Raw genomic sequence first — 19,490 nt, forward strand, 5'->3', positions numbered from 1 at the left:
CTCACTGTTGCTACTAATGTGGTATTTCTGCAGGTTTATGATATTTTGAACTCCGCAGAACTGGTCTGCTTGATGAGATACATCTCAGTACCCTCTCCTTTTGGAGCAGATTGCATGGTTGCTACAAATCCAAGTTGTAAGAAGACAGGAATCTGGATAGGTAGCGGAAACTTAGAAGCAGCACAGATCTCATTTATTGATTTAAATTCAGATGGACACAGGTGTCAGGTAAGTGTAAAAGCTGGTGCTTAATACAAATGCTTCAGTCCTGGTAGATGCAGTATATAATAAACGTCATGCCTTAATTAGTAGAATCTCAAAGGGCAGTTAATTCAGCATGTATATATATTTGCATGCCATAGAAAGGTTTGTTTTGTTTTGCATTTTGTAATGGAGATTTCTTTTACATCTCAGATCTATCAGTCTCATAATAGCATTCAATTACATACTCATTTGGTAGAGGAACAATAATTGTTACCATAGCTGTTACAGTTTTCAATGTTAGCCTAGCAACAGTGAGTCCTATCTTTTAAACCTCTTTATGTGTCAATAAGTGCTATAATCTTACGGGCATATAAAACATTAAATAAAAATATATGGAACCCTGACTTAATAATAATAATAATAATAATAATAATAATAATAATAATAATAATAATAATGCTGCTGCAACCTTGAGAGGTTTGGTTGTTTTTTTAAATTTTTGAGAGAGAAAAAGAGGACAGCCCAAAGGAGATGATAGGAGGCAGGCTCAATATGTCTTTTCGCTGGAAAGAAGTCAGAGCCCTGAACTGGAACAAGGGTTCTGGTTCAAAACAAAAGAACACGTGTTTCAGGACCACAGTCAGCAATCATGCAGGAGAGCCTAGTATTCAGGTGGTAAACTTTTCGAGCTGCTGGGACTTGGCCAATGGAAGCTGTGCAGGGCTTTCTTGATCCTCAGAGGAGATGGCAGTCTATCAGCTTTCATAGATAAAGGTACTTCCTCTGAAGGCTGCGTGTAGAATCTGGTGCTTTGTAGGCTTACTCGGGATGGGCCCAGTGAGTGGATTCATTTCCTCCTTTGAGCTGCTACTCCTTGGACATTCAAGAATCCAGGTTCGTTACTACTATGAGTAGAGGAAGGGCAGCAGGGAACTGGTCACTTAATCTTTGCTCCTTAATGTATACAAAAGTGTAATATTCAGAGAAAGGGAAAGTGCACCCGACCAGCTGTCCTTAGAGAAAAAGAAGCATTTACATGTTCCATAGCCCCATGGTAGCTACTAATTTTGGAAAGATAAAGTAGTCAGTCGAATGGAGCTTTTTCTAGAATTCAAGGGAATTGGTAAAATAAAAAGATAATAATAAGATTAATGTGTTTACGTAATTGTGTCCAGATGTTTACTATATATATTGTTCCCCACCAGGAAATTGCAGATAACAGAGTATTGTGTATGGCCTTGGTAACTCTTTCTGCAGAGAAGGAGAACTGGATTGTAGCAGGAACTCATTCTGGTTGTTTGTGGGTCTTTCACGCAGAAGAGGAGAAGCCCAGGCACCAACTTCAGAAGATGTCGGATTCTGTCACATGTCTTTACTTCTACTCTTATGCAAAGCAAAAGTACGGTTGTATCTAAGTATAGATGGAATTTCATAATTATTAATTAATTATTAATTATTGCATAATTATTAATTAGGAAAGTACAAAAAATGTCCACCCAGAAATAATTTTACACACCTTTGCATCTCATAGCTACATATTCAAATGGCTTAAATGAGTTGTTGTGAGAATTATTATCGCCTTTGTGCAGGTGTTTAATTGCAATATTACTTGAAGGGTAGACTTTTTAAAAATGAAATTGAATGCTTTTGATTTGTGCTTCCAGTCATAATACTGCACACGTATATTTGGTGCATCTCACTAAAAATCATGCTTGTGTAATGGTTCATTTAGTATGCAGTGAACGGTTATTTCTATAAGAATCATGCAGTGGTTTAGTAAGATATATATAATCAGTTTATTTCAATGATATACTTGCAAAATTCCCTGTTTCATTTCAGCAAACAGAACTATTTTTGTGCTGGTACAGCTGATGGACAGCTAGCGGTTTTTGAAGACACAGCAGTAAAGGTACATCTGCAACACTATCTTCCAGTAATTCTGAAGCAATGAAACACATACATAGTTTTTGATGCCTTTCCCCCTTTTCATTTGTGTTCAAAGGTTAGCGGTCTTTCTAAAACTCTTTGACAGCTGATGTTATTGAAATATCACTGAATAGGGAAGCCACATAAAGGCCCCTTTCACACATTATGGTAAGCCATAGCCTGAAACAAATTATGGGTTACCACAAATGAGCAGTGGCCTTTTGCACAATGATCAAATCATGGCTAACCTGCTCCTCTCTTTCTTTATAAATATAGTAAACTGTACAAACGGCTCAGGAATTTTAATCAAAATCCATTTTATAAACAATGTTAAATTCATTTATAGCATTACAGAAGAATTGTGGATCATACTCAATGAGTTTCATTCCTTCACTAGTCATGTTTACCTCTTCAACAATTGTGTCTCCTCATATTTTCTCATTTTCCATAATGCTTATGAATGCATCTTCGTTTATATTTAAGTTGTTTATGCTTAGAACTTTTAGATTTTGTATATCCCAGTATTTTTTTTAATGTAATTATTTTTAGGTTTCAAACAGATTTTATATATGTATATAGTTTTAATTTTATCAGTGTTTAATTGTTTTTAATGATTGTTCCCCCTATATTTTTAGCATTTCTTAATTTCATTTGTAAGCTGCTTTGAGTACCGCCAGGGAAAAAGGCAGGGTATTTTGTTGTTGTTGTTGTTGTTAGTATTGAATGACCATGCAACAACAGCAACATGTAAAGTTATGTATATCAGCAGGGACTGGTGTTTTATTCATGCCTGGAGATTTTTCTCACCGATGTTTTTTGCTATACTTCCAGTGCAAAGATGCTGCACCTTTGAAGATTTTACAACTTGGAACCCGCAGCACCCCACTTATGTGCTTAAGAGAATCTGTTTATTCATGTGAAAAAAATACAATCTGGGGAGGCTGTGGAACAAAGATTATATCATTTTCTAATGACTTCTGCGTCCAAAAAATCATTGAGACAAAAACAAGCCAAATGTAAGTTCATTTGTTTTAATTTTCACTACATGCCTTTGACTCTTTTGGTTGTGTTCTTTAAAATACATCATTTATTCTTTAAGTATCTTGCTTATCTTTTTGCCTGGTACTTCTCTTTACAGTTACCCTATCTGCATCTTTTTGGCGGAATGAGGAGAATAAGATTCTCCTCGCCCAACCATGAGAAACCTTATTTGGCCTTATCACTTGTAAAATATAAATTGTGTGATAAAGTTCACCAAACAGTTTACAGTTCATATGACTGAGGGTCAGGGAGTCCCAAGTACTTTCACACTTGCATAAACGTTGCATACCTTTGTCAGATGTATTTTTCCATTTATTTCTATTATGCTGATCCATGTGTATTTCTTATAAACGCCCTGGAATACAGTGGTGCCCCGCAAGATGAATGCCTCGCAAGACGGAAAACTCGCTAGACAAAAGAGTTTTCCATTTTGGAGGTGCTTCGCAAAACGAATCTCCTATGGGCTTGCTTCGCAAGACAACAATGTCTTGCGAGTTCCTGCTGGTTTTTTTTTTCCTTCCCCCCCTTTTTCTAAGCCGCTAAGCCGCTTATCAGCTGATCCGATCAGCAGATAAGCCGCTAAAAGCCGCTAATAGCGCTAATCCTTCAATGGGCTTGCTTCGCAAGACGAAAAAAACCGCTAGACGAAGAGAATCACAGAACGGATTCTTTTCGTCTTGCGAGGCACCACTGTACATTTTTGTGCGAACTCCCACTGATTTTTTCCTTGTGAACTTTGGACGCCCAGAAGCTGGTCTGAACAAATCCATGGATGTCATGGAGGTAGTCTTAAGTGACATCAATTGGCAATAAATCAAGCCCTCATTGAGCATATATAAACGTTTGCACATTATCTGCACGTATGTACATCAGAGGCGGCCATGTGATGCCCTCCAGATGTTGTTGAACTCTCATTGGCCCCAGCCAGCATTTTCAATGTGCAAGGATTATAGGAGTTGTATACCCTTCAATTTACAGATACTAGGCTGGGTATAGAACCGTGGTTCCCAATGTGGGGCACACACCCCACAACAGGGCAATTTGATTTTTAAGGGGGGCAATTTAAGAATGTGTTATTAACAGTTAATGTCCTTCTATGCTTCCTCCATGTGAATAGGAGTTCACTTTTTGAATAATAATAATTATACATCACAGGGGAACATCAGGGTTTTAGAGATACTTAGGTGTGGCATGGCCAATAAAAGGTTGAGAACCACTGGTATAGAACATGAAATACACCACAACAGAACAATGAAATTCAGAGCAAAGTCAGCTCAAAAAGCAGAGGAGGCTAAACAACCATCAGCTAAACCAACAACTATGGGGGGGGGTTAATTTGGCACTAGAGTGATGACAATATTGATGCCAGTCAGACTTGTGGGAGGAGGGCATTCCACAGCTGAAGGCTCTTAGTTTGGACACGCATTAAATTCAAACACGTAGCCACTGAGGATAGCTCTGAATATTGGCCAGTACCCAGAGATTTCTGTGTAGGAGCAGAAAGTACTTACCTGTGTGAGCTGGTGCTGGGGAAGGGAAGTATCCTCTCCCACTGTGGCACACATTTTTTTGAAGGGTACCTCAACGCCTAGGAGCAGATTTCCAGGGGAGGTGAACAGCTCTGGATGTGGAACTTCTGCAGGTAGAATCTAGGTTATTGCAGGGATGGGGAGAGTCCACCAAGCTTTTCAGAGGTGTCTATTGTAAACTTCCCATCTTTGCAGACACATGTTATATGTTCTGTACTATCGTATGTCAATCTGTTTTTTCTTTTCTACCCCTCAGATTATGCCACAGGGCTCACAGTGATGCCAATATCATTTCAATAGCAGTAGACAAATCCATCTACTTGGCGAAGAAAAATAGCTATTTTGTGGAAGTTTGGGATAAAAAGACAGAGAAGCTTTGTGAACTAATCGACTGCATGCATTTTCTAAAGTGAGTGTTTGATATTTTGTGTACAGCTGTCACAGAGAAGTCAGGGATATCATGGGTGGTTAAGCTGATTTTAAAAATGTGTTCCACAAGCAAAGCTTTAATATTAAAAAATAAATAACAAGGCTTCCAGAAAACCTGTTTGTCCTGATTGCACAGAGGTTATACAGTGTGAAAGTTATCTGATACATTCCTATGCTTTCCCCCATCATTTTTCTTACTGTAATATATTTGCCCATTTAAAGTGGATTTGTAGCTCAAGAGTGCGGTAGAGATTTTACTATGTAATACAATGCACAAACTTTTCTTGTAGGTTTATTATGAAGGCACACTTTATTGCAAGAAGCACATATGTTGGCAACTACTCAAACTGGGCAGTTGTTCTCACAGGCAGGAAGTGACCAGAGATTGCTAGGCGTCTGCTTTTAGTATTCTAAATGATAGTGCAAAGAGAATAGGAAGTCGGTGTAGCTTAAAGCATTTCTGTCCTTCTTTCCGTTAAACAAATGGCCGCTTAATGAGATGCTTATGTGAAAATATACGGGAAACACGAAAGGAAAGGCATGACCCATTGCAACTTTAACATACAATGGTATCATATTGTTTTAGAGAGGAGGTGCCAAACCTGAATAAAGAATCAAAACAAGAAGTTGCTATTTTGGGAAGAGTGAAGAGCATCTGCCTGCAGAAGAATACAGCCCTTTGGATTGGCACAGGGGGAGGACATATCTTACTGCTTGACCTCTCAACTCGTCGGCCCATAAGAATAATGAGGGATTTCTGTGATTCTGTTAGATTCATGATGACAGCCCAGTTAGGTAAGTGAAGGCTTCACAGGAAATCATCATGGTCCCAGGAATGAAATGTATTTATGTATGGGTTATCCTTTGCTTCCTTCAAGGAACCGAGCACACACGTTTACCATTTTCATTTTTACTTTACACACATATGTGTGCAGTTTTTAACATCTGATCCATGACCATTTTGAACCATTTCGAAAGTAGTGCAGCACATCTACCCTCGTATACCTTTTTCACTAACCTCCGTTGTTAAAATTAATGTGTGTTAGTTGAGCAAGACCACTTTGCTTGTGGGAAACGCATCTGCAGTCTCCAGTTCCCAAGTTAGATATTCATAAAGACCTCTTTCATTGCTCTACACACATGGTTCTTACAGTGTCATACTATACATGTCTATTCAAAAGTAAGTATTGTTTTCAGTGGAATTTACTCCCGGGTAAGTGTTTAGGCTCAAAACGTAAAGTCTAAACATTAACTGCAGTTGGTAAGGCTTACTATGGCTTGCTGCATGAGCTAAAAGTCGAGCTCCGAAGTCTCCTCCTCTTGTTTGTAAAAACTTGAGTATGGAATTTAGAGCAATAGTACTATTTGTCATAATTCTACAATACGTGCTGTAGTTTATTTTTGCCCTCTGCACTTTCTTGATTGTTTATTTTCTTGGCAGCCTTCCTCAAGTGCAGCCTTAAATTATAATACTTTGTCAAAGTACAGGGCCTGAATCTAAAGAAGCCTCAGTTTGCTTCTACTTACACAAAGAAACTTTCCTGCTTTCCTCCAAAAGCCCCTGTCAAAGGTTTGGGGGTGGCATTAGAGACTACAGTCAAAGGGATAGGACAATCCCTGCCGCTGCTGCCAATGCACGCATTGAGATACTTTTCATTTGCACACAGAGGGTGGGGCTGGATCCAAGCCGATGTACTTTTAATACTGAAACTGATTCGTTACTAATTAAAGTTTAACTTTGGATACTGGATTATATCTTACCTTTGTTTGTTTGGTAAAAGGGAGCCTGAAGAACGTAGTTCTGGTGTTGGGCTACTGCCATAAAGGTGAAAGCAAAGACAGCGAATACGCCACAGGTAAGGATTACTGCCTTCTGTATTAAACATTTTAAAGGGAATCTGTACAGCTTTTGTGAGATCATGCCATGATAATATTTTCACCGCTGTTTATTCACTCTTCTGCTCCTGCTGACTCTTGGCAAGTTTATGTTACACGGCGTCAGTCATACACAACAGAATGTGATAATACACAATAGAAAGCCCCACATGGTCTTTCCGGGGACCATTTCTGTCTACCCAAAGTTTTAATATGCCACATAGCATGCTGATTAACTAGGAGTGCAGACCTTTGCAGACTTATTTCCAGGTAAGTGTGTAGGATTGCAGTTTACTGCTTAACATGTTGACTAAAGCATTCTGATGGATAGCTATTGTTAGGTCCACCAGTCAAAGACCAAGGTCCAGTTCAGATGTAATGGGAAACCTTGGTTTTCTGTTGTGAAGCACAATTGTGCAGGGCTCTTCATACATGTTTCAGTGCTCTTCAGTGAATCAAAAAAGGGGATCTAAAGCTCTCACTTCTGCTTTGAAACTTATCTCTGTTCTTGATTATGTCCAAATTCAGGCTTTGTTTATAAAAGGCACAGAACAGGAGACTGTGGTTTTCCATTATGTTTGAATCAGGCGTAAATAACCACATACAGTATAAAGTGCCCTTGTGAGGCTGTAGGTCCATCCAGCCCAGAACTCGGCAAATTCCTTCACAGAATAACCTGATATGCACCTCTTGGACTAGCGCAGATCAGAACTTGGCTTTGCCCTTGTCTGAATATTGTGATGCAGTTCATGTAAGCATGCAAGATGCTCATTTAAATAATTGCTTTGAAAATATTTTAATTTAAATGTTCACAAATTAATGCAAAAATCAAATGGAATTGTGGGTAAAAGCACGCAAAAGTGATTCAGGCCATAAATGCAGAGTTGCCCATTACTGCTCCCAGGCCTCAGGAGGCAGAGGTCTTTCCTACCTTCTGCATGCAACCACGTAAAAGGCTGGATCTGCCTGGTTAAAAGTCAGGACTTTTCTCATGTGAGGCAACCATGATTAGTATTTCACTTACAGATACCATAGAACTCTGAGATCAGGAATCCCACTCATGTGTGGGTCTCATATATGCAAGATTTTCCTTTCTTAACCAGACTGATGAAAAATAAGCTTGGAGATAAATTTTGCCCACATGAGTCTGCTGCCATTATGGCTAGCTTGTCCCTTTCTCACACTTGGGCTACATGGGAACTGTGGTTTACTTATCACAGAGCTACATTTCCCAGCACCCTTTGCAAGCGACTGTATCCAGGAATTTTTGCAGAACTGAGGCTGGGTACACACCGTACATTTAAACCACGTATTGCTAGCCATTAACAATGCAATCCTATGCCTGTCTACTCAGAAGTAATCTTATTGAGTTTGATGGCACTTTTCCCCCAGTTGTGTGCATAGGATTTCTGCCCAAGTGACTGTTTCAGCTCCTATTTCTAAAGTTTTTAAAGTCCTATTTCTAAGTTGCCCAACAGCTGGAAAAATGCTTGAGATCTATTTCCTGATTAATATCTTCAACCATATTTGCCTCAATTTGTTCACAGGAATACAGTCATGTTTGACTATATGGGACATTAATCTGCCACATGAAGTGCAAAACCTGAGAAAACATATTGAGCTGAGACAAGAGTTAGCAGAAAAAATGAAGAGCATTTCTTTGGATTAACTGGCTATGAAAACACGTATCTCACTGGGCTCATACAGGAGGTTTCTGTTCTAGCTCCATTGAAATATGCAATGTAAATATTTCTCAGGATGCATCAGCATCAGTTTTGTTGAAAATATAGAGAATATTATTGACTGGGCAGTGCCTTAATTTTCCAGTGGTGGAAGGTACGTAGGAAACCCAGCTGTAACATGTAACCTGAACTCCTTTCATCTGGTTTTCAAGGTCTTTTATACCACTCCACGTTTAGAGTAATTCCACTATCCCATGCTGTATTTATGTATGTATATTTAATCAAGCAATATTTTTATACTTGAAGCATTATGATATAAATAAAGGCATGTTATAGAGCAGGGGTCGGCAACCTAAGGCCAAAAGTGGCCCATGGGGTCATTTTACCGGCCCACGAGCCACCCCCGATCCAAGCTACCTGCTTGGCGAGTCCTTGCATGCTGCGCTAAACTGGTGCGGCGCGGAGACTCACTTCGGCGACGCCGGAAATCACATCTGCACAGATGCCAGTGCCGGAAATCGCTGTCAGAATAACTTCATTGGACACAACCACATGCCAGGTCAGCACTAAGTCCAGCTGAATTAAATGGAATTTACTCTATGGTAAAAGTGGCCCATGGGGTCATTTTACCGGCCCACGAGCCACCCCCGATCCAAGCTACCTGCTTGGCGAGTCCTTGCATGCTGCGCTAAACTGGTGCGGCGCGGAGACTCACTTCGGCGACGCCGGAAATCACATCTGCACAGATGCCAGTGCCGGAAATCGCTGTCAGAATAACTTCATTGGACACAACCACATGCCAGGTCAGCACTAAGTCCAGCTGAATTAAATGGAATTTACTCTATGGTAAATGGGGGCTAGATTACAGCCCAGCTTTGGTCCCGTTGAGATCAATTCAACTTACATAATCCTGTTTGCATCCAACCTGTTTAAAGCACTTTAGATTGCTATTGTTGTGAATGTAATTATGATTTCATGGCCTCATTTCAGTTTGTGGGGCATTGTATCCAATGGAATGGGTGTTCACTCAGTCGCGAGACACTAGGCAAGAGCAGACTTGCGGGAAGTTGGCTGGACTCCCTCGGTTTTTCCTCTTGTCTAGACACACACAGTACGTTCTCCTGACTCGGCTAAGTTTTTTACTAGATTATGAACCGCGTTTTTTTCTTTAGATTTCCTTTAACATTGTTTTTGTTCTACAGTTTTTGTTCTACAGTTCTTTGTCCGCACGTTGTGGTTTTTTCCACGAAAAAAGAAAACCCTTTCCATTGCTCTTTAGGTTTGGTCATCCCACTTATTTGCTTATTTAAAAACAGTTTGACCACCTCCTCCCAGTTTGCTGTTTTAACACTGGCAGCGGAGTGAGCGTTCCTATTACATCCCTGCCAGTTCGCTTTGGCAGAGACATAGTGCCTGCCCCTTGTCCTTATCTTCCTGGTCGGTGGTTGTCACAAGGAGAGTGTGTGTAGCTTCTATTTTCCCCCATTCCGGGTCCACAGCGTGGCAAATGGAGTGTGTGGTGTGGTGTGAAGCTTTTGCCTGCCTTTTCTCCTGGTCCACGGTGTGGCAAATGGAGTTGAGTATTTATTTGGTGAAAATTTGAGTCTGTCTCTGTGTGTGCGCACGTGCACACACACACGCCTCTTTGCTGTCTTAATGGCTGCTATGGAGGACGCTTGTGGCTTTAAGCCGCCCACCTCTGAAGCAAAGCAAAAACTGAAGCACTTAATGTCCTATAAAGCCCGAAGACGTGCTAAGACTGCTCCCACAGCTCTTCCAAGGAAGCGTCTTTCTTCCATAATTTTACCCGAGTCCCAGGCTCACAATACAGAGCAGGCATCAGCTCCTAAAACTGCTTCCACTCAGTTGAATGCTCAGACTATACCACCACCTGCTGATTTTATTACAGAAATTTCCGGGGAAGGGGGAAGTAGGCAGGTGTTTTTTTTCTCTTTAGGGACTCCGTCAGTACTTTCTGCTTGGTGAATCCAGAAAAATGAGGGAGTCCAGCCGACTTCCCACAGGTCTTTGCTCCAGTCTAGTGTCTCCATTGGATGCAACACCCCCCTCTCAAAACGATACTTCAGATAGATCAATTGTTCTTTCTCTGTTGAATGCCAGTAGCATATTCCTGTCAGGATGCTCCTTCCCCTTTCCCACATTCTCCCTTGGCAAAATTGTATTTAATTCTGATATTCCAGGAGATGTTCTGTTTGCCCTTTCACACCATTCACCTTTCCCTTCTAACAAGCTGGAATTATAGTGGGAATGTAAAGCAAGGTGATTTAAGGCGGTTGCTGATGACCCGAAGGGGTTTGATTAGGACCCTCTTCACATGACAGAGGCAGGAGAGAAAAAAACTCCATCAACGGAGTGATGGCTCCTTACAGGATGAGTAAGTTACCACTCCAATGTGTCCAGAATCTTAATTTTACTACTCTGTTCCACAAGGTCATGTCTAGGTTTGGCTTCACAGAAAGACAAATCTGCTGAGACCTCAACTACTAGTGATATTTCTTTACTGACTGATAGCCGATAACAGGCCATTTAAAGAGGGTGGCTAAGACTGAGCTGGATGTTCCTTTGCAGTTTAGAAAGGGCACCAATTTGGCAGATAAGATTTATTTTCTGGAGACTGATTTCACCGCTTATATTAAGACTCTTCCTGTGGACTGTCCGGATGCCATTCTTTCCTCTTGCAATTTATTGCCTCAGGAAGTTGATGCTCAACTGAAGGATATGACAGATAGGCATTTGGATTTTGCCTTGCGTAAGGTGCATGAGGCCACAACATTGTCTATGCAGGCGGCTTGCCCAGCTGCCTTTTGTGCAAGGGCATGCATGGTTTGGTTGGAGGACTTGCTGCAAAATCCACCGCAGGATATTGTGAGGCTGAGGCAGACCTTAAATAAATCACTGAAGGCGCAAGCCTGTATGGCTCATGCCACCTTGGGTGTGCCTCAGTTTTCTGCCAGGGCAATGTTGGCTCAAGTCGAGGCACGCCAAACTTTGTGGTTAAAAAATTGGTGGGCGGATGCAGCATCAGAAGTCAATTTGGCCACTGTCCCATTTGTGAGGGGAGTCACTGGTTTGGGGATGGGTCCCTGAAGGATGTGCTTATTGCATCTAAAGATAAAAGAAAGGTGCTGATGACAGTGGCGGAGCAAGCTGATCGGGTGACTGCGACGGCACGCGTGCCCTGTGCCCGGGGGTGCGGGCACCCACCCACATGGGCACCGTGGGGCCACTGAGGAGTCTGCCTGCCTCTTCCCACTCAGCGCGGAGCCTGCGGGCGCCCAAGCCACCACATCACTTCCAGGAGGGACGCGTGGCTCAGGCGCGCTACAGGCCCTGCGGTGAGTGCCACCCACCATTTTGTCACCCCCCTTAGTGGGGACGCCCGGGGCGAGCCGCACCTACTGCACCACCCCTTGCTACGCCCCTGGCTGATGAGTCAGAAGGAGCATAGGAGATATGCCAGGCGTTACTCCCCAGTCCTTTTGCACCTTTCATAATCAATACTGGCAAAGGGACTTTAGGTTTAGACCACAGGGGTTTAAGCCTATATTCTGGTTTTTTATTATTATCAAGTTCTTTTTTGAAGACATCCATATATATTTTCCATCCTTAAATTGAACTATACCTAGGAATAAATAGTTACATAGGAAAAGAAATACAGGAAAAATTACATAGCCACTAGATTCTAAGCTAGACAGGGTTCCCAGTGTTTCCCAAGCACTGCTGGTTCAAAAAAAAGTCCCCCAAGAACCATAACCAATGGTGGGACAGCCAGCCAAGTGGGGGGTTGACTTCAAGAAATTATTCCTGCTTGGGTGGAGGAGGCAAAAAAACCACTTGGGGTGGCTGGGTGGAACGGGACAGAAGATAGTTTAATAAAAATGCTAGTTTTGAGGGCTGGCGATGAGGGGTTGTGGCCTTCTCTTTTTATGTCCTAGGATGGTGCGTTCTCATTTCTGACTTACAAGACCAGTGCTTTAGGTTATGTAAGCTATTGGGCTGGTTATCATTTAAGGAGTTTGTTTTTTATTATAATGGCTATAGGTATGAGGAGAAGAAAGATTGTGAAGTAGAATGTTGAAACTAATTGGCCGATAATAATGAATGGGTATTCTCCGGGTTGGCCCCCAATTTATGTTAAAATGGTGATGTCTGAGATTAAAAGTCAGAATAGTGTCTGGGACAGTGGACGCTAGCAGTAGGTGTGTTGTTTTGATAGATGAGTTATTGGCATAATAAGTAGGATGAGGATTGAAAATGACTAGGACACCACCCAGTTTGTTAGGGACTGAGCGAAGAATCGCATGGGTGCTAAAGACTAATTTACTATGGTGGACGATGAAGCCACTGGATTGGGTAATTTCTCACCACGTGACTGAGGCAGGAGCAAAGAATTGTGGGAGGCAGGCTGAATCTCCTCAGTTTTTTCCTCCTGCCTTGATGGAGCAGTTCGTCGTCCGTCCCCCCCCCCCCCGGCATAAAACATAATGCAAGTCCCCTATCCAGCTTCATTCCATCTCCAATTCCAAAGCACCCAGAGAGTTGAGAGCAGTTGAGGCTTGCATGCCTCACCTACTAAACATGGGGGCCATTGATACCCTCCCAGCAGAGCAGTGATTTCAAGGACTTTACTCAATCTTTGTGGTTCCAAACAAAAGGCCACAAGTTGTAGAGGCCAGTGTTGGATCTCAGATTCCCCAATCTCTGGATAGTTTACAAGAAGTTCAGGATGCGCCCCATTCGACTCATCAGCAACCTATTAAAGCGCTACTTCGGGTAAGACCAATTGTCCTTTCTCATATAATGTCTTATACTTTTAAATTTCTTTTCTCTTTAAATAAAATAATGTGCTACCATTTTCTGTTTTTTGTCTATTTGCAATGTTATGGCTACATGCAGATTCAGGATTATGAAGTTCTCTGCTTTAACACATTCTTGTTGATATACCACAAATTTTCTGTGTATATACGAATGTATAATTTGCAGACTGTACATGACCTTTATGTAATAAAAATAAACATTTTTTTTTAACTTTCACACAAATTTCATTTTATAAGTCTTTTGACAGATACTACACATAATTGTAAGCTGAGTGAAGTTTTCTGTTGAAATCAAATTGTTCTTAGTAATTAATCAGTTACATGAGATAATATCACTTGAAATACGCTTAAAATTTTATTCATTACGTATGATGTATCTGAAATGAGGTGAATTGGAGTGATCAAATTACGATGCCAGTAATCCCCTCCCCCAAATAAGATCAGGACCTCCACAAAGCCACACGTACAGCTGCTTCCTTTGGGGAACTCTGATGATGGAAGCACGGACAGGAAGCCTTGCTTCTCCCCTAAACTGCTCTCATCACAGATTCTTTTACAGACTTATAAACTGCCTTACAGCTAAAAGCTGCTGGCAATGGTGTACAGGAAGATAAAATACAGAAGATTAAACTCCAGTCAAGTAATGTGTACAAAATGTATATTTAGGGTAAAGTGTGCCTAAAACACATAAATTAGTGAAAATAGCATACGCAAAATGGCCTACTGACTGTATTCTAATTATCTTGGCAAATGTGCACAAGTCCCTTTGGAACTATCAAGAGCTCCTATGAAAGGGCTTCAGGAATTTGGAAGGGACTACTGCAACCCCAGAGTCAGCCATGACTGGACCTAATGGTCAGGGGTCCCTTTACCTTTACCTTTTTACAGGTTTTCTCCAGATATAGCCCCTCATTGGTCATGCTGGCTGGGCTAATGGGAGTTGGAGTCAAAATATCTGGAGGGCACTGTGTTGACTACATATATTGGATACAGAGGGTCTTTGCTTTAATTCTCAACATCTCCCGCTAAAATTTTTGTTGTAGGTCGAGCAACGATTACATCAAACATTTAAAGAAGTTGCTGGACAGGGTTGATCTAACTACCCACAAGCAAGCTTCATGTGGTCACACAGAGGTTCAGTACTTGAAAAAAAGCTTTAAAAAGTGCTCTCCTGGCAAGGACAAGTTCTGGAAAGTGACAAACCTGTGTTCTGGTTGGCATTTTTATTCTGTACTTGTTTATTGGGCTTCCTAGATTGTCGATGCTCAAATAATGACAGGAACAAAGGGACACTGGCAATGGCATTTTGCCAACTTGTGAGAGAACAGTGATAAATCAGAAGCAGCTGTGTACTCATTGAGATTGTCCCAAGAAGTAACAGCGCCAACCTTACAGATACTACACATAATTACAGGTTCTAGTTGAACTTTGTGGGGGAGATCCCAGTTTTTCCTTTAGGCAAATTAGCTGTTTATTCAGCTATCACTATTGTGGATATCAGCATATCAAGGAAATAAAACAGAAAAACAAGAGAAAGTAGTAGATTATAAAAAGCCAGATGATGATGGAAATATTAATCTTGAGTGGCAACCACAAGTCACCATTATGAAATGGACAGTGCTGTACCAAATTCTGATGTTCGACATTTATGTCAAAGGTAAGGGAATTTCATTAAGACATTTTGGGAGGGTGCTTCATTTTCCTTTTCCACCCTTCAGATGTTGATGCTTACATAGCATAAGGCAATCATGAGTCTTACCTGTTCTCACAAATGAGAGATTCCACATGTATAAGCATAGGTTTCATATGCTTATACAAAAGTTCAGCACCACGAAAAGAGGTTTAGAATGTCCTCCATTGAGTGAGGATGAATTCCTGAACTTGCATGAAATCTTACAAGAATAGCTCAGGATACAGCTGTCGCCATTAAGTGCAACAGTAATTTTTGACACATCATGGACTGGAGCAAGTGACTTTAGCTGATTGACTGCTAGCTTGTAAAATAAGGATGTTGTGCTTGTAACAAACTATCCATATGACTCATTGAGTACCATCTTGTTTTAAGATGAGAGCCAAACCATATAAATAGTTGTACATGGAAGTGGGGTAGGGGGGAGGTGTTAATTCAGCAAAGGCTAAGCATGTTTGGTGATTATTGAATAGTGACTTGTGGTAGCAGAGACAGAAAATCAGGTGGGAGTACAGGCAGAATGGAATATCCTGGAGTGGGGAGTGACTGACTTACTGGAACACTGAGCATCATCAGAAGTCAACACTGCAATATTTTGTTGCAACTCAGTCATTTACATCAGGTATCATAGGTACCGCTATGGCGGGAAGGTAAACGGTGTTTCCGTGCGCTGCTCTGGTTCGCCAGAAGCGGCTTAGTCATGCTGGCCACATGACCCGGAAGCTGTACGCTGGCTCCCTCGGCCAATAAAGCGAGATGAGCGTCGCAATCCCAGAGTCGGTCACAACTGAACCTAATGGTCAGGGGTCCATTTACCTTTACCTTATCAGTATCAAGAGCCATCATGTGTGTGTTTTTCTCTTTTTAAGTACAATTTCAGAATGGTACCCTTGTTCTAGATTCTAGAATCTAGAAGATGGAAAGTACATGTTTATTAAAGATCCTGGAAGCTCTCAGTGTGAAACTGACAAGCAACCATACACAGTGCACACAGTTGGGCTGTACTTGATAATCAAATACATACATGGAATAACATTGATCTGGGACACAAAGACCAAAGTTTCTATTATAATGGAGCCAAACTGGAAGGTAAGCACAATGTAGATAATTTAAACACTTAACTATTTTTACATAAGAATTTTGTTTAACAGTAAATTGTGCTTGATCATATCCCTGGCAATAATAATGCAAGCAGAACCCTGCTTCTTATATCATTACATCAGCTTCTTACATCATCTTCATTAGTGTTATTACCCCAACAACATATGTAACCTATAGATTAGGCTTCCTCAACCTCGACCCTCCAGATGTTTTGAGAATACAATTCCCATCCTGACCACTGGTCCTGCTAGCTAGGGATCATGCGAGTTGTAGGCCAAAAACATCTGGAGGGCCGAGGTTGAGGAAGCCTGCTATAGGTTCTTATTTATACCTCAGGAGCAGACCAGAAGAGAGCAGTTCCCTCTCTGGTCCACACAGAGGGCCTGCCCCCAAGGAAACCTACTGGTGTGGCCAATTCCCTCCCGGGATAGGGCCCAGGATGCAGCACAACCAAGCCTACGAGGTGCCTCACCATATCTTTCTGCTTGCAATACCGAGACAACTATGTGGCCTTTGTGGAAATCGCAGTGGAAATCTTCAGGACAAATTCACCACTAGATTTGCTCAACACTTTTATGCATAAAATCCCTGACAATACTTTGGGGTGGTTTAGACAATAGCCTCGTAAGGCCCTATATGAGGCAGCCGCTATGTTTCAGTCTAACCTACCTCACAAGCATAGTAGTAGTAGTAGTAAGCATAGTAGTAGTAAATAATAATAATAATAATAATAATAATAATAATAATAATAATAATTTTTATTATTTATACCCCACCCAATCTGGCTTGGTCATATGGTGGAGAGCAGACACATTCCCAATGCCATGCCGGGCAGCGGATCTTGGCGCCTGGCTAAGCAGTGGAACCACAGACCTGCACCCTAACAATAATGGTAGTTCAACAACACCACCTCCTTAGGTTGACCCCACTCCATTTCACAAGGCTTGCATCGAAGAAGCTTGTGCCTGCACCATGGGCTTTGTACTGCTGTTGCGATGTATGCAGAGGCATGTGCAGCAACTGGCATCTGTGTACAGTGGCGTACCCCAGAACTTTGCCGTAAGTGAAACATCTACTAATTCACATGAACGGTTTCACATAGTTTCCCATAGTGTTTCAGACAGGGCTTCACATGAACTGTTTCAGATAGTGTTTCAGACAGGGCTGGTGAGCTTGTCTCTCTCCAGATGTTATTGGGATGCAGTTCCCATCATCCCTGACCATTGGCTATCGGAGCTGAAGTGCATCAGCATCTAGAGGACCACAAATTCCCCATCCCTGCGCTAAATAATCTCTGCTTCTCTTAAAACAGGGTGGGCCTTAAAGTGCACTCCCAGAGGTCAAGGCAAGGGTGGATTCAGCTGTAGCACCCATCAGTTGGTGGCTGGGGAAAGCAAAGCCATCATTCAGAGTCCCCTTGGCTGGCAAGCAGCAGTCCTCCAGAGACAAAATCATAAACCTGTAACACAGACTGGGGAAACATGAGACATGTATCTCCTTAATATGGCCATTTTGGGAAGCACCAAAAACAAAAGGCGGAGATAAAGGGGAACGGGCTTTTAAGAACACTGAAATGGGTTTGGAAGTTACTAGAGTGTACAGATTCTGAGGCCTCATTCACAGCATGCATTTAAAGCTCCAGGATACCACTTTACAACAGTCACAGCTCCACAAAAATAATTCTAGGACCTGTAGTTAAGGGTGCTGAGAGTTGTTAGGAGACCCCTATACTCTCCCCCCACCCCCCAAAGAGCTACAATTCCCTAGGAGGAGGGATTGATGATTAAACCACTCTGGGACCAGTTGCCTGAATGTCCTTTATACCTTCTCCATCCCGGTTATTAGCTTTATCACAGAAATTCTACCCAGCAAAGACAGCTTTAGTTTTTCCCATCTTAACATATCCCTTTTTATTTCCACCCACGTCATAACAAAATTATTTTGAAACAACATACAATTCATATTTGTCATAGTAATACCAAAATACTCTATTTTTTACCCTTTTAAATCCAGAGTCTTTTGCTCTGCTATATTCATTTTGGTTTTCTGATGGTTAACCTTAAAACCTGCTGGCATGCCAGATCCATTTATCCAAAAATCTTCCTGTCCAATCTTCTTTATTTTCCAGACCATGTGTCGCCTCTCATTGCTTATAAACTATTGTCATGTCTATAGTCTGGTATCAACACAGTTCACAATGTTGGAAATTTATCTCCATTCCTCTCGTAGTCTGTAATCCATTTTAGAAAAGGAATTTCAAGCATTACACAAACATCCAGGTTTTCTTTATAGACCTCACTTGAGATCCTTTTATTTCTTTAAACTAAATCGGGTAAGTGTTAAGTCCTTGCAGATTTTAAATAATAAAAATAAAATTAATAATAATAAGTTCCCCTCCCCTCTTCTCTCCATTTTTAATCACGGCAGGACATTCAAATTTCATCCCTCCATCTCGATAGTCTCATTCAGATTGCAGCTCACTGTCCACATTTCCTCTGGAGGCGCCTTTAATTTTGATCCAATATATCAAGAGGTGAAGGAGCTTTGCCTCTTGCAGTGGCAGCCGTGGAGCCTGCCTCAGCGGCGCAGGGCTTGAGACCAGCAGGAGCAGGTACAAAGACGTCCACAGGTGCCTTGTCCCCCGACTGCCTTCAGGGGTTTTTAGAGGGTTTTACAACCTCAGGTAACCCCCTCTCCTCCGTCTGAGTCTGGTCCCAGAAGGGAGAGACGTTGCCATGGCAGAGACCAGAACCGGAAACCCTACAGATCTTCAATAATGATGTCCTCTGGAAGAGAATGGAAATGAGAGACTGAATTAACAGCCTCTCTCAACAACGCCTGCCAAACAATACCCAAACCCAAGGGTTCAGCCACCTCAGCTTTTGTAGCTGGAGTCAGTCAGGGCTCTGCCTACTGAGGCGAAGTGAAAAAGGCCTGCTAGGCACAGCAAGAAGGCCTGGGAGGTCTTTCTTGGGCACGAACCTTAACACTACTAAGTGAAAAGTCCCCAAGGTGTGGAGATTTGTTTACCTTCTTCAGGAGCTGGCTGAATACGGGACCGGTGTCGTTGGGCTATTGCCTTCCGCAGAGGAAAGAGAAAGCTGGATCAGACGCCATACACGTCCCGGCTGCTGCAGGAGTAACAACGCTAATTACAGTCCTGTTATCTGCGGAG

At 41.8% G+C, this 19,490-nt stretch overlaps 2 protein-coding genes across 4 annotated transcripts in view; both read left to right on the top strand.

Moving 5' to 3' along the window:
- LRRK2 (leucine rich repeat kinase 2) overlaps nt 1–8,808 on the top strand; it is a 74,938-nt gene extending 66,130 nt beyond the window's left edge. The window contains exons 44-51 of the mRNA XM_081211346.1: nt 34–228; nt 1,410–1,603; nt 2,044–2,113; nt 2,962–3,146; nt 4,957–5,109; nt 5,716–5,924; nt 6,911–6,985; nt 8,552–8,808. Coding sequence (XP_081067472.1) covers nt 34–228; nt 1,410–1,603; nt 2,044–2,113; nt 2,962–3,146; nt 4,957–5,109; nt 5,716–5,924; nt 6,911–6,985; nt 8,552–8,673 — 1,203 coding nt within the window. The 3' untranslated portion in view covers nt 8,674–8,808. The remainder of the gene's footprint in view (nt 1–33; nt 229–1,409; nt 1,604–2,043; nt 2,114–2,961; nt 3,147–4,956; nt 5,110–5,715; nt 5,925–6,910; nt 6,986–8,551) is intronic.
- A 487-nt stretch (nt 8,809–9,295) lies between these two features.
- LOC308596606 (uncharacterized protein) overlaps nt 9,296–19,490 on the top strand; it is a gene marked incomplete at its 3' end in the record, with an annotated part of 240,918 nt that continues 230,723 nt past the window's right edge. Inside the window, exons 1-3 of one of the 3 annotated variants that reach the window (XR_014012550.1) lie at nt 9,296–9,489; nt 17,234–17,374; nt 18,743–19,437. Coding sequence is in view for 2 of the 3 variants with exons in the window: in XM_081211877.1 (XP_081068003.1) it covers nt 9,433–9,489; nt 17,234–17,374 (198 nt within the window). Of the gene's footprint in view, nt 9,490–17,233; nt 17,375–18,742; nt 19,438–19,490 lie in introns of those variants that run through there. The other 2 variants (XM_081211877.1, XM_081211878.1) reach the window with 2 other exon arrangements.

Source organism: Podarcis bocagei, assembly GCF_964188305.1.
Source record: "Podarcis bocagei genome assembly, chromosome: 10".
NCBI classification, from domain to species: domain Eukaryota; kingdom Metazoa; phylum Chordata; class Lepidosauria; order Squamata; family Lacertidae; genus Podarcis; species Podarcis bocagei.